The following is a 14865-nucleotide window of genomic DNA, read 5'->3' as shown; positions in this document are numbered from 1 at the left end:
TGGGATGCTAGCTGCATCATTTAACAAATCACCTTGGATATTTTAAAAAAGAACGTTTATAGGTATGAACTTACGTTGGTGTGTGCAGTGCTAACTAGCAATGAATGTGTAACTAGAGACATTTGGTTCATGGTACAAAAAAGTTCACATTTGTTCCCATTTTTGTCTTCCACATAATTTGCCAGCTTGCTTCTCACCCAAGCATGAGGTCATTTTTTTCCCCACATAAGTCACATGCATACTTTGTAGTACGTCTGAAGCCCTTTGTGTAGTGGCTTAATTTTTGATTTTTTGTTAATAAGGATTTATTCATGATGAGATGCCTCCTAACAAAATGATCCATACGCAAACCTCATGGTTGCTCCTTGTCTATGAGCAAAGCAAGTGTCTAACCTGGAGCTTGAAAGTGATTGTTTCTCTTCTTATGAGTGAAATGGAGAGAAAGTAGCCTGTGACAAGTCTAGTTGCACTTTACTGTCTGGCAAGAGCCAAAGTTCATAAAGAATTAAAAACTTTGCTACCTGGCTGCTGCCTTTTTTCCCAATGAGGTAATTGCATGGTCAACTCAGGGACTTGTCAGTACTTTGGCAACAGACACGGCCACTTCTTGGGTCCTGGAGATTTTTTTGACTGCTTCTGTGATGGAGATTGTGTTGTGATCGAGCAATAAATGCTCAGAAATGAAAGTTTCTCGTTGCTTGGGAAGAAGCGTTGAGACCACAGTGGTATTGGTGGCGTCACCAACACGGGGCTGTTGGCTTGAGGCTGTCCTGTATAGGCATTAACTTGAATGAGTGTCTCCTGATATTTTAATTATCTTCGTTTTGATCCAGCTGAAATATTGTGGGTTTAGAAAATAGCTGCCGAGTATGCACAGTGGCTGCTTAATGATTGAGTGGATGAAAGGCGGTATTGATGAGTCTCTGAGGAGAAATCTGCTATTCAGGCTTGCAAACGTGTTTAGACCTGCAGGGAAGAATGTGGAACCAAATGCTTCCTCTGGAAGACTACTTAATGTCCAGCATTTTTAATGTAGCATGGGATAAAAGGTCTCTAGAAGCTGTGGCTAGTTGTTCCTCAACCCCTCTTTGTGAATAACTTCCTGTGTTTAGAGAGGGAGAGACTATGTTTATGCATGATGTATTTTCTCACAGTATGAGTATAACTTTTGTTTGCTAATTACCCAATCTTGGACTTAAATCACGAAGTGGCTGCTTTGGAGCTGAGTTTCTTTGTCTTACAAACTATGAAACTGGGCTGTGGAGGGTACAGATTTGACATGGGCCGCCTTGCTACGTCAACGGGGATCACGAGTTGGGTTGTAAGCCAGGATGCCATGCATCAGCTGAGCAGGATGAGTTTTCACAGGTCGTTGGTGTACTACAAACTGAAGTCACAACCATGGGGCAACTGGTATCCTCCACTGGGGATGTTTAAATATGGGTTAGCACAGTGCAGGCTTTATTATAATACAAATTAAAGACTCTAGAGCTCTAACAACAGAATGGTACCAGACTTAGGCTCCCTCCCCCTTTAAATGGTTAGTGAGGTCTAATAAATACCTGTGTTCTTGCTAAAAAGTGCTCCATTTCAGTGCTCAGGGAACCGGGCATTCTTTAGAGTTCTTCAGGTGGTTTTGGGAATGTAGAAATAACTGATACCTGTGTGGGTTTTTTTTTCCCCAGTGGGGTGATTGCCCTTTTCTGAATTTTCCTGATTGGATTTTAATCTTGACTGGCTCGAGATATTATGCCATTATCTAGTGTTCCCAATGTCCTAATGCTCTGTTTAGACTGAAACCCAAACAGTTTTGAAAATACTAAATGAGTGGTTCTGTGATGCATAGAAGAAATATCTAGTTGACAGGTTTTTTAATAGCGTATGAGATGTCTTCAGTAGTGTTTTGTTGCATAATTTGTGATGCTGTGATAATGTATCACCTTGTGAAAGCGAAGCGTGGCATGCTGAGGGAAACTCGTTTCTAACCCTGTCATTCCCTGAACAAGTGGCAGAAATAATGGAAATCGATGTATGGATACAAGACTTTGATTTTAATTACCCCTGCTTTCTTTCCCGAAGGGTAGTTACAGGTTAAATGACATCTTAATCTGATCTTTGACATGCTTTTACTTTCACTTGCGTGCACTATAATCTCTCAAACCCCAAGTTTGTACCTGTCTTCTCCATTCAGTAATGCGTGTTCAGCTCTTGCTGTGAAATCCTGTGAAGTTTCTGTCTTGTCTTTGGCTGTTGATGACTTTTTGTTCCTGGTCCAACAAGTGTTCTGCATGAGTTGAGAGTGCTGCTGGAGCTAAGCTCAAACTTCCACTGTGCATCGCAATACTGTTATCTTAGAAAGACAGAATGCAATTTGCAGTCAAGCAGTCCCTTTCCTTGCTGTGTGGGAGTATTATGCTTTCCTAGAAGACCTCTACATAAATGTGTTATTCTTCCTTAAAGAGTTTTAGTGAAAAGAAGCTCCCTGACCTTTCAGAGTTGTCTTTTAACTGGTCTTATAGTTGGATGGATTGTCCAACCTGAAACTTCTCTGCTGCAAGTAAAACTGGTTGTTTCTTGTCCTGCACTGCTGGAAGACAGCTGATGGACAGCATCGGTCTATGGGATGCTCTTGAAATCAGTATTGGGACTTTGCTGATTCAGTTCTGGGTTTGAATTTAAGAAATAGGGGGTATATATAGAGGGTAGATTTAGATTGTACATAAGGCAGGTTTTTTGGTTTTTTTTTACAATGAGGGTGGTGAGGCAGTGAAACACGTTGCCCGGAGAAGTTACGGATGCTCCATCATTGGAAGGGTTCATGTTCAGTTTGGACAGGGCTTAGAGCAACCTGATCTAGTGAAAGATGCCCCTGCCTGTGGACTAGATGATCTTTATCAACTATAGTCAAACTATAGGTTGGACTAGATGATCTTTAAAGGTTTCTTCCAATCAAAACCATTCTCTGATTCTGTATATTTGAACTGAGATAAATGAAACCAAAGAAGTCAGGAAATAGGTGGTGTGTACACCTCTGCGTCTTCATAAAGAGTGAAGTCTCTTTCGCCAGCAAAATTTATGTTTCAGTCTGTTGAAAGATTGAGACTATTCTGGTGAGTGATTGGGAAATAGGTGCAGCTTACAAAGCTTCATGAGACAGGCTCTTGAATTTTTTATTTTTCCAACCCAGAAAGATGCAAAGCCAACAAGCAGAACTTTTTGGATGGAGAAGAGCAATTATGAACTTTGTGTAAGATGATGTTCATTCTCTGCTCACTTGTGTGTTGCAGGAGCTTTTGTGGCTTATTAAAGGACTAGGCAATCCTATTCATGAGTCACGGACTTGGCTAAATCTGTGTATTGCAGAGGAACGCATTAGTGTTTGGTAGTGCTTTGTAACTCTTGCAGTTCTGGCTGCCCAAGTGCCCTTTTCCCCAGTTGACTACTGATTCTTCTAGAAAAGAGGAAAAACTTCCAGTGCCAGGTGTGAGCTGGGAAGGGAAACTGATTGTCAACCGTTGCATCTTCCCATGTGTTGAGACATCCGTGGCCGGAACCCTTTTTTTCTCAGGCTGTCATTGTTTTCCTGTCCCCTTCCCCTCCACTTTTTCCTGTTTTTGCCTGTTGAAGGCCCCTTGAAAAAGTGATAGTGTCTATGTGCAAACCATACTTGCTTATCCAGGCCATTCTTTATGTGTAACATCTGTGACTTTGTGTGGTGTCTAGCACAATAAAGTCTCTTTGCTATTTGGAGATAGTGTACTGAATGCCACAGAAATGAGACATTCATAATAATCCTTGTGATTCTAATATCTTATAAAGCTATGTAAAAATGTTTTGGGTTTGGCATAATTTACTTTGGGGGGTTGGAGGACATGTGCAGGAGCACAGTTACAAATTTTGTTCCAGAGATAGAGGTATGGCCTTTGGATGTGTTACTAGGGCCCGAAGCTCTGTAACAGTGATGTGTGTTTGGGAACGGCTTTTTAGCTGGTCATAGCTGAACGACTCACTGAGTAGGAGAAGTCCTAACTCCTGCAGCTTGTGTAGAGGTTATTTTTCCATTTTATTGAAGTCTGCAGATAGTCATTGTTCAGTACTCTTCTGGAGGGCATGCAGTTCTTGCTTTGATAACCGGTGAGATAAAACCAAGGCACTGCCTGCCTGGTCCCTTTTCTCCTACCTCTTTGGCTGGAACAGCCAAAATTAGGTTCTGAATTTGCTTTACTGTAGAGCCGCTTTCTGTCTCTTTCCACCTTCCCCAAAAGTTTAGATGGGTTGTTGCTGTGAACAAGATACCAAACTATTTCTGCTGCCTTTGTACTCAGCGACCCAGCAAGAGCTGATAATAGGGCTGAAAAGCCTTTCTGATAAATGAAAGCACTTAAAAAGACACTGTCAAGGGTTTTTAGAAGATGTGACATGTCTTGTCTGTGGGAGTTGGGGTGCATGGAAATTAATTATTAAAGGAAGTAAGTGTCTTTTAATGGAAGAAGAAGAATCATAAATTCTTTGCAGAAGGAGTGACAGAACAGTTTTAAACTGTCAAGACTGCTGATACTCAAGTTGTAATCTTAAATAAATACAACAATCTGGATTCCTATTTTTGCTGTTAGATGTAATCAATAACAATTTCGGTAAATATGATCCTTTGCTGCAAGTCTACCCTTCCTTTATTGAGAAATCGCTGACTTTCTTGTCTGGGTCTCTTCTCACTCCTGCTACAGAATTGTTGGCCTGAAAGGAAGGGAAACCCAAACTTCAATAAATCTCTTATAGAGGTGTGTTTTTTGTAGGGTGTCTGTCTGTGATGGTTCACCAAAAAAAAAAAAAAAGGGTTCTTCATCCATCCAGGATTTTAAATGCTCTTTCCAGAGCTGCCTGTTGGTGATCTTTGCCTGCTCTTCCCTGGTGTGGTGGGTTGACCTTGTCCAGCTGCCAGGCGCCCACCCAGCTGCTCTCTTGCTCCTCCTCAGTGGGACAGGGGAGAAAATTAGATGAAAAAGCTCATGGGTTAGGACAAAGGGACAAAGACAAGGAGATCGCTTACCGGTGGCTGGCATGCGCAAACCAGTCTTGACAGGGGAAGATGAAATTTAATGCCAATTAAAATAGATTTGAATGGTGAGAAAGACAGAAATTAGAACATCTGCCCACGTCTGTGGGGCTGGGTGTCGGATGGGATGTCATGGAATGAAGATGGTGTCCCCTCTCCTTCCCGCCGCACATGGAGGACCTGTCCCCAGGAACCATAGCTATGGAGGATGCTGTCTGTCTGGATGCTGGCGGGTCTGGGTGTTGGTGTCCCGTATTTACAGGTGCTTTGCCAGCTCAGCCCGGTGCCTTTCAAACACTTGTCCTGGCGCCTGTCCTTGAGGGAAGGTTGTTTCGTGTCCTTAATTGCGGAGTGGCTACATGGGTGACAGGCATGAGGCACCATTTTGTTTTTCAGCCCTGAGGCGGAAAGGTGTTTCCCTGCCTGTGTTCAGCGTAGATTAGCTGGAGCAGGGCCCTGGGATCAGGTGACTAATCACCTATAAACCGACTAATTAAGCAATAGGGTAGGATAATGGCATGTTATGGCTTACCGGTGACATCCCTCATCAGGTGAGCAGCTGAGGGCTGGGCCATGCTGAGCAGCATGAGGGGACTGGGTGCCATCGAGTGCCGTGTGGTAATGGCGAGACACCCGTTTCACAGAGGACATGTCAAATTTCTTCATCTGATGGTGAAGAAATAATTGGGCACAAAGTTGTTTTTGGGGAAACAGTCCCTGGATTAAACCATTAATGATTTTCAAGAAAACTATTTAAACAAACCCGCACCGCAACTGTTTTCTATTTTAACCTGTGAGGAGCTAAAAAGAAGATTTGTGACCCAGATTCCTGTAGTGGCGCTTCTCCGAGCAGGGACGGAGGTGGAGGAGGCCTGCTGCTTTCACAGATAATGCCGGGACCTGAGTAACCCTGACATTTAAAGGGGAGAAAATTGATTTCCTTTATCAGCTGGTTGAAATTGGAAATTGCAGAAGGTGCAGAGGAGGCTCTGGGAGAGACAGCATTTAAAAATACTGTGTTATTACTCTTGGAAAGTGGCTTTACGTCGCAAAAGCACTTAGACAAAGGCGTCGAATTCCACCTGCTGGTTCTTTGTGTTTAAATTGGGAAAGTAATACATGTCGAATAAAGGAAGAAGCTTTATGGCTCTCTTAGCGTGCGGTTCCCACCACCGTTACCGTTTCTTTTGATGGCTGCTTTGACAAAAGCGAAGAACTATTATTGCAAAGGTGGAGGTGAGAGACGGAGTGACAGTGGGGCTGTTGTGACAGCAGGGCTGCTGTGCTCAAAGTGGCACACAAAGAGGTCTTGGAGAAGGACCTGCTCCCCAGGGTACTGGAGCTTTGCAGTGGTGACAGCACTGGTCTGATTCCTGTGTCACCCCCTTGGTTTGTCCCCACAAGCATCAGTAAATGGTTTCCTTGCTTCCTAGGTGCTGGAGATGGGATAAACCCCCTGTTATTAGGTCCTGTGAAGTGGTAGGCGTTGTGCTGTACGTAGGAGTCAAGGGGCGTTTGGTTTCAGCAGGGATGTGGTGGTGGAAGTGTATTGTGGAAAAGCTCAAAAGGGATGACAGAATTTGTGTGCGAGGCTTGAGTTGTGTGTTACCAAGAGAGATGAACTGCTGGATGTGGCTTCAGCAGGGAGAAGTGAGAGCAAATTCTGCTGGAACACAGATAAAACAAACTCCTCTTAATTTTCAGCTGAGTTTGTTAGAGAGAGTTGAGTTGCAAAAAACAGATCATGATACTGCAAGCTGAGCAGATAACGCAGGAATTCGACTCTGGTGGAAAAACTGCTGTTTCTTTAACAATTGGAAAAAAACCTAAACAAAAAAAAACCAACAAAACCTGCCACCCAAGTTATTAATTTAGTGACATTTTTTAATAAATGCTGCGATTTTCTACTGTTCAAAATGAGATGAGGTGCTCTTGGCCAGTGTAAGAGTGCTCAGGTGAAGAGATTGCATTGATTTCAACAAAACAAACCATTAAGTGAGCTGTTACAGCTTATTTAAGTAGCCTTGGCTTGAAGAGAACAACACTTTTAAAGACAAAGAACAAATAATCATGGAAATGCATGGTGACTATTCCAATTTTGCTTGCTTTGTGGCCAGCCTGGCCACAAAAAAAAAAAAAAAGTGTTTTCTTCCTGAGCTGTGTTTTGATAGGAGTGTCTTAAGCTTCCCTGTGAAGCAGCTAAACGCAAGGCTGGTGTCAATCTCCCGCATGCCATCAGGCACGTTTAGCTGGATAATACACCACCGAGATGGAAACATAATCGGGCTGCTTTGGTATCCTCCGCTTGCCGGCTTGCGTTTTGCTCGAGAATCCAGTAAAGCCCTAGGCCCTGCTGTTAATTGTCAGGGCTCTCAGGGCTCCTGGCATACACATGCATAATGCATATACGGCATGCAGGCAAACACAGAGAGATGGGATTCAGAGCAGGGGATTTCAGGAAGACTAATAGGTTTAAGGAAATAGCATTCCCCCCCCCAAATAATTGGTGGGTTTCTTTCATTTTTTTAAATGTCTGACAGTTTTTACTTAGCACGAAGCACTTTATTATTCTAGGTCTCACCACCCAGATAACTGCTATTTTCTCTTTCCCCTTCTGCATTTCCCACTGGCTCCCTTGTGTGTAGTTATAATGAGGTTTTATGAACACCTGTTTTACATGGGCTTTTTTTGGTGGGGTATTTTCCCCCCTTTTTTTTTCTTCTGGCAGAAAACCTGCAACCCTTCCTGAAAAATACGTAGAGTACCAGTTAGTACACTTACGGCAGCAGCCTCTGCATCTGGGTGTATCACGGCACTGCCCAAGCCCTGCTGTGCAGTGACTATGTGGGAGATGTGCACATGACATCTCTGCAAAAACATCGTATTTTTTCAAAATATGATAAGTAGAGAACATTAAATTGTGACCAGGGCCAGAGTTGAAAGGGAGGCTTGGGATATGCCTTTGGTTTTAACTGCCGGTCTAATTCCTGTGGATCCCTTCATGGTGCGTGAATGTGGGGGAGCTGCCTTGCTGGGGTATACAGAGGAGCTGGAATTTGTCTGTCAGCTTTTGTGGAAGGGGCTGTCTTTGCCCCAAACAAGAAGCGGCCTCTCATGGCAGTGTGGGCGATGGATTTTGTTTTATTTACAAAAAGCAGACCAGTTTATCAGGATGGATCGAGTTCGCTACAAGCAACTGCACTTGCTTGCAACCTCTTCCAGTCAGAGCTGGGGTAATGTTAGCCTTGAGGATCTGCTTTATCTGGGTTTTATTGTGTTGTTGCTCTGGTAACAGCAAGTCTTATACCTTTATTAAAGGAAGCAGGGATATTTTATTTTACTCTCTAGACTCCCATCAAAGGGAAATTTTGAGGTTTCTTTCTACAACGGTTTTTGCTGTTAACAGAAAATTTGCACTTGCTCTGCAGAGAGCAAGTTAACTTTTTTTTTTGGTCTAAAGAGGATGACTTTTCTTTTTTACCATAGAAATCAGCACCTTTTTTTTTTTTTAACTTTGGAAAACAAAGATCAGAACTTGCAAGAACACTTGATTTCCGTATTCTAAATGAATGCCCGTGCTTTTTACACAATTTTAAAAAAATGGGGAAAAAGTTTACAGGAAACTTGAAGTCAAGAAGAATTAAACCTTCTTAAAAACTTTGAATACACTCAATGCCATGCTGCTTCATCAGCTTCAATTCAGAAATTGGCTCCAACGTCATTCGGGACTGTTTTGGAAGCAGGTCTTGCAGCCATATGGTAGCTGTTGGGAAAGTTTGTTGTCTTATGGCCACTGTGCCTTTTCTGTGCCTGATTGCTGAGTTACCTTGAGACAGTGTTTGAGGTGGTCTCTTGGTCAACTCAGACCTTTATTGTAAAGGCTTTAAAAATAATTCTATTTTATTTATTTTTTTAAAAAAGAGGATGGGAACCTGGTAGTGACACAGAGAATCCATTTGTAGAGACCAACAACTGCCTTTATTTTTGGGAGCCTCTCTGTACATGTTGTTGCAGTATCCTAACACCCCACTTCTGATAGGTTTGGTTTTGCTGTATCCATCTGAAGTAAGGGGATTCTTTCCTCTGCTTCAGTTAAAATCCCTCTTCTCTTCCAGTGTTTCTATTTGGAAAATCTGTAAAGCCTCTTCAGAGGACCTACTGTTTTACCTGGATTCAGAACCAGTTGACGTCCCATCTGCTTGGGACTGGTGTCTAAGGATGTGAGAGAGAACTTGCTAGGAAAATATATTTTAGTGTTAATGGATTAGGATATAGTGAAGTTTTAGTTACTGTTTTACTTCTAGTTTCATTTGATCTGGAATATCAAAACCAGAATGCACAAATTAAGTATTCATTATTGTGTTGTTTTTTTTTTCCTTGCAGGGAAGTTACCCAGTGTGGGAAGACTTTATAAATAAAGCTGGGAAACTGCAGTCTCAGCTTCGGTAAGTTTTGTGTTACGTGCTCAAGATGCCCTACAATTCCTTGTATGTGCAATGAAACTGTGTATATTTTATAGTCAACACCCATGTATTTAATTTTCACATACTACTACTGCTGTTTTAATGTATTTAGGAAAATACATAATCTACCACCAGCTGTACATAATAAACATAAAATGAGCTAAATTTCATGGCTTCTAATGGAAAATTGGAAAGATAGTTTATTGTTGTTTAGAGAACACACGTTTGGAGTTATCCCTATGTTGTCCTCTTTATTAGTGTAGAATACAGCAGGTTTATATTAGAAGAGGGCTCAAAATATTGAAGAATCTTTGGTAGTCTCAACAGTACTTTCTTCTGCCTTAAAAACTAAGGGAATTCCTGTGCTGGATCATTTATCGGTGATGGTTAAAACTTATATTATTGGGGTATACTTTGCAAATGGCATTCTGGATTACTTAATAAATGCCATATGTGTCACACTCAGACTGATTCTGCTATCTCTAGAATTCATTCACGTGTAAAATTTGTTTCCGCTAATGTGAATCCAAGCTCCACTTCTTCACAACTCTCCCCAAACCACAATCTCTGCTGTGCTTTCCAGAGCATCAGCCTTTTTTTCACAGCAGCAGTGGTAACGGGTATAGTTATTGGCAGTCTGTTTTGCAGTTCTGTGTTGCATTGTGAACCGTTCCTGAAGAGGCTACAGTTTAGGCTCATTTGCCCTAAACAACTGGCATATGCTGTTCTGCCACACCGTGCCTGAAATACCACACTTGCATTTGGTTTTTCCTTTTCAAGCAATTCACGTCACGTTGCGTGAGTGTGGAAGAAGCAGAGGAAGTAGTGAAAGAAGAGAAATGGAGAGCTTTCCTAGCCTTTTTTACTCTTTATACACAGGGCTTCTGGGAAAGCATGAGGGATAGTTTTGTTTATTTCCCAGTCCTGTAGCGTTGCATTCAATCAATGTAGTGCTTTTCTAGCTACAGGAACGTGCAAGCAGGCAGCTTGAAAGCCTGTGTTCGAGGATTTGCTGTCCATTTCTAGCAAATGTAAGCTATTTGCCTCTGGCTCATTTCTGTGTGCTTTGATAAAGGAGAACAGATGTCATCTGAGCTAGAGCCAGGTCTTCCTGGCTCTTGTTACTGGAGAAATGGAACTTTGTTATTAGCAATATAATTAATAATTAACAACATGGTACACGAATAACAGCATGACCCACAAGTTTGGAAGATGAAGAACACAAACACTGTTAAGGAAAATCCCAGAAAAGGTTATCTAGTTCCAGGGCTGCATATTGCTAGCTAGTTGTCAGGGTCTTTTTTTGATCTCCCTTTAATCTCCTGGGCATGTGGAGAGTCCTTATGCATTTGGTTGGTCCTCTCAAGCCTGTTTTGTTTTGGTTTTTTGGGTTTTTTTTTGCGTTCAAATCTTTTGTGCTGTCAGTAGGCCATTTATTCTGCTGCCAGTTATGGCCTCAGTATCTTGAGCATATTTGGAGTGAGACTTGCATAAAATCTGACCTAATTAAATAGTCCTCTGCTCTTTCTGGCCGAGGATCAGCTTTCCTGCAGGTCTCTCGGGTTTTTGGAGGGTAGCAAGGAGCGCTTGAAACAAAGTGAAGTTGATGGGCTTCCTTCAGGATTTTGCTCGAAGAGGCTGACTGTTAGAGTAGGGAGAGGAAGTCAGAGTTATTGGTGGAACTAGTGCAGAAACAGAACCACGAGGTAACTGTGGAGAGGGCACGGTTGCGCTTCACCTGTAGAGCCCTAGCCTACTTTTGCTTGAATTGGGTCAACCAGCCTATAAACCCATCAGAAATCTGGTACTGACCTGAGGTGTTTAGGGCTCTAGGGCCTGCTTATGTAGAGCAAACGTGTTCAGAAAACTGTAACTCACGTTTGCTGTCTACTTAAAGAGGTGTGTCGTCTGCATCTTCTTCACAAACCTGGAGGGAGATGGGGCTAGTGGGGTTGACGCTTTGGATTGTGGAGTCTCGGAGATGGCTGGTGTACCTCTTGGGAAGGGACCTGCTTGGAGAAGCATTGGCTCACAAAGGCTTTTCATTTGTTTGTTTATTTTTGGGGTTGGGGTGGGTTTTTTTGGGAGATTTTTTTCTTCTTTTCTGCCTTTCTCATTTGCCCAAGAACTCTAGACCAGTCTGATTTCCAAGAAGTTGCTATTTTCTATTTCAAGAGATGCTCGTGCTTCTCAGATGAGAAACTCAGGAAAGTGTTTGACCAGGGTCCTAGATAAAAGGAAGGTCCTGCATGCTTATTCTTAAAATATACATGTTCCCTGAAAATAGCAGTGGCTGTAATTTGTTCACTAATGGGTGCAGTATAATGTATGTTAGATTTGTTTTTCATGTTTGACTGCTTAATATTAGTTCATCAGAGGAAATCAGCTAGAAGGGGGATGGTTGTGCTCTTTTGAAATAGCACCTGTCCTGTGCGATTCACAGCATAGAATTAGTGTGGCTGCCTCCGAGTCCATAGTGCTAACACAAAGCAAGGAAGGGATTAAGAAATGAAGGAGGGAAAAGGCTAAGTTCACATATAAAAGAGGATATTTTTTGTGGCCTCTGCAAGTTCACAGTGGTATTCTTTATAAGCCTAAATGTTTTTGGCAATAATTAAATAGGCAGCAATGAGACACTGCTAATGTTTTGTTATCTGTATGCATTTCAGGACTACAGTAGTAGCAGCTGCTGCCTTTTTGGATGCCTTTCAGAAAGTGGCTGACATGGCTACTAATACACGTGGTAAGCAGATGTGTCAATATTGAGTTTAACAGAATGCTGTGTGTTTTATACCATTTGTCGTAATAAAAAAAGTCTAACTTGTTACATTGACAAGCAGATCTGTGAGACATCTGTTAGATGGACTTGCACTTTGAAAAAGCGACACGTGAAAAAGGAAGTAATCTTCTTTACTGGAAAAAATGCTGGAAACCTGTAATTTAAATGCGTCATCAATCACTTCTTAATTACCATTTGAATTATATGTTGATGAATAATATTTTAGAAAGCAAGATTTACTGAAATCTGTATTCACTGATGCTTCTGTACCTTGAGTAAATGTAAAAGGCTTGATATTTAGCTGGTATAAATAAGCGTAGGGTTGCTGAAGATAGAGCTGATACCAGCTGATGCTATGGCCTTTGCGGTCTGTATATAATGATGGTAGTAGCCTGTACTTGTAACCTTGAGGAACGTCTTTGCTTGTCCTTCCTCTTCTTTAAGTCTGATATTACTGGTCAAAATTTTCCTGGGCTGTGGGCTTCTCTGGGTAACAGTCTAAGCTTGTTGGGTGAGGATGGATGCCAAAATAGTGCAGCTGGCAATCTTTCCAGGCTGCTGAGTTGGAAGGAAACAAAAGGCTGCTTGCTGCTTCTCTGTTGTTGGATGCCCAGTGACCGAGGCATCGTGTGCAGATGTCCCTGTAGCAGTAGGGCATTCCCCATGGTCACTGTGTCTCTGGGCTCCGTTGCTGAAGAGCAAATCCAAAGTGCGTATATCGTTGCTGAGTGAGTAGCTTTTGGTCACCTCTAACCTTAGAGGTTTTGTAACGTTTTTTGGTTTTTTTTTGAAGTCCTAATATGTCCTTGGCATTTGACTCGGAGGCTAAGAAAGTAATACTGCTAACATGAAAAGTGTGCGTCTCCATTAGCAGCATGCAAGCTCAGCCAGACTTCCGTTTCCTTCCATTTCTGGCTAACAGGAGTAGTAGCAGCTGCTGGAGCAAGTATCAAACCATAAAATGACAAGAGGGAACAATATTTTTTTTTTTCCTTTTTAAAGCTAATATTTACATTCTGATAAGAAGTTCCTCATTATATGCATACCTTTGGTAAATTATGGGTAATCTACTCATGTAAAATAATAAACAGTCTAGAAAGTGGAATAAACTAAGGATGAGACCCAAGGCAGAACTTAACTTGGATTTCTAGCATGTCTTTCCTTTGACCATGCTCTTTTCTGTTTCTTCTCCCTTCCCCAAAGGGAAAACAAAGTAAACCCTACCAAAATCCTTGAGACTTTGTCTTCTGGCTGTGCTGGCAGGCTTATAGAAATTGTATTCATATACCAGAATGACTGAAACTCTCCTACTCTCCGACAAAAATGGCTATGTTGGCTTTTGAAGGGTATTTTGCACTTTCTGCTGTGTTAGTTGGATCATGTCCAACAAGTGTCGTGTCTTGTCTCTTATCTCTTCGAACACATCCTTTACAAAAGGAGCTCTGTAAATCCAGGCCTGCCAAATTTGTATAGCTCCTCTGTTCTGTCTTTCTTCCTTCCCTGACTGAAAGGATAGAAGGGAATTTTGTTTTTATTTTTAGAAAGTGATGTTCTGGGCAAAGAATCAAAATTCCAAGTTAGTTGGTGGTTCTGATCTGCCTCCCAACCCAACCTCCACTTATACCCGTTCCAGTATTTACATACAAGTAGTCTATTGCCTTGAAGCATCTCTGAGGTTGCACATTGGTCCTTGAACAAACGCAAACCCTTCTAGCTTGCTGTGCACAGGGATAAAAACCTGGCCCCATTGAAGACAATGACAGAATTCCCTGTGACTTACTAGGACATAGTTTCATAAAAATGTGTTCTGCAGTTAGGATAAACAACCATGTTCAGAAAACAAACCCAAGCAAACTTAGTGTTTTTCTTCTCTGTTGTGGGGATTTTAATGGGCTCCCAGTTTTCCCTTTGAGGAGTTATCTAACTTGGAAAAATTCTTTGTTAAATTTTGCCTGTTACTTACCCAGTTTATAAAATCATGTATTTGATTGTCTAATCAAACGCCTGGCTATGCTACACACTGTTTAAAGGGTTCTCAGTTAACAGATTAATCAAAGTCAGCGTTCATGTTCAGCTTCTGGGTATATATAAGACTTGTGTAGCTCTTTCCATGACAAAGGCAGGGAGGGTTGGTGTGTTTTAAATCATAAGGATGGTTTATCATTGCACGAGCCAAATGCTTCTTCTGGGAACTGCATATGAAAATATTAACGCAAGTGCTTGTTTTGGAGGGGCAGTGTTAGTGCCTTGTGGGATGACTGAAGTGTTGTGAAGCTGGGTGCTGCATTTTACTTACAATTGCTTATAGTTCTACAGAAGGTGGCCTGTTATTTTTAAGACCCACTGATCTAGATGATGAAAGCGTTTTATCAGTCAGCAGTAGCACTCTCTGGCTACTCTTTAATCTGTTTGCATCAGCATTTGCTTTGAAAGAAGAAAAAGTGTTTACATGGATGTACATGTCCATACACACGCAAGAGGAGACGACTACCTTTGCAGACACCAAATGTTCAAGTATGAGAGCCTATTTTCATCACCTTTGGTCCTTGTTCCAGCTGATATCTTTCCCT

General features: G+C 41.8%; 1 protein-coding gene across 1 annotated transcript in view; it reads left to right on the top strand.

Moving 5' to 3' along the window:
• The first annotated feature begins 5638 nt into the window (after nucleotides 1-5638).
• Nucleotides 5639-14865, top strand: part of MTSS1 (metastasis suppressor 1) — a 112652-nt gene continuing 103425 nt past the window's right edge. Inside the window, exons 1-4 of the mRNA XM_009881047.1 lie at nucleotides 5639-5671; nucleotides 6263-6289; nucleotides 9437-9498; nucleotides 12186-12259. Coding sequence (XP_009879349.1) covers nucleotides 5639-5671; nucleotides 6263-6289; nucleotides 9437-9498; nucleotides 12186-12259 — 196 coding nt within the window. The remainder of the gene's footprint in view (nucleotides 5672-6262; nucleotides 6290-9436; nucleotides 9499-12185; nucleotides 12260-14865) is intronic.

The sequence above is a fragment of the Charadrius vociferus genome, unplaced genomic scaffold, assembly GCF_000708025.1.
Source record: "Charadrius vociferus isolate BGI_N301 unplaced genomic scaffold, ASM70802v2 scaffold2, whole genome shotgun sequence".
NCBI classification, from domain to species: domain Eukaryota; kingdom Metazoa; phylum Chordata; class Aves; order Charadriiformes; family Charadriidae; genus Charadrius; species Charadrius vociferus.
This window is presented reverse-complemented; position numbering and strand designations above follow the sequence as displayed.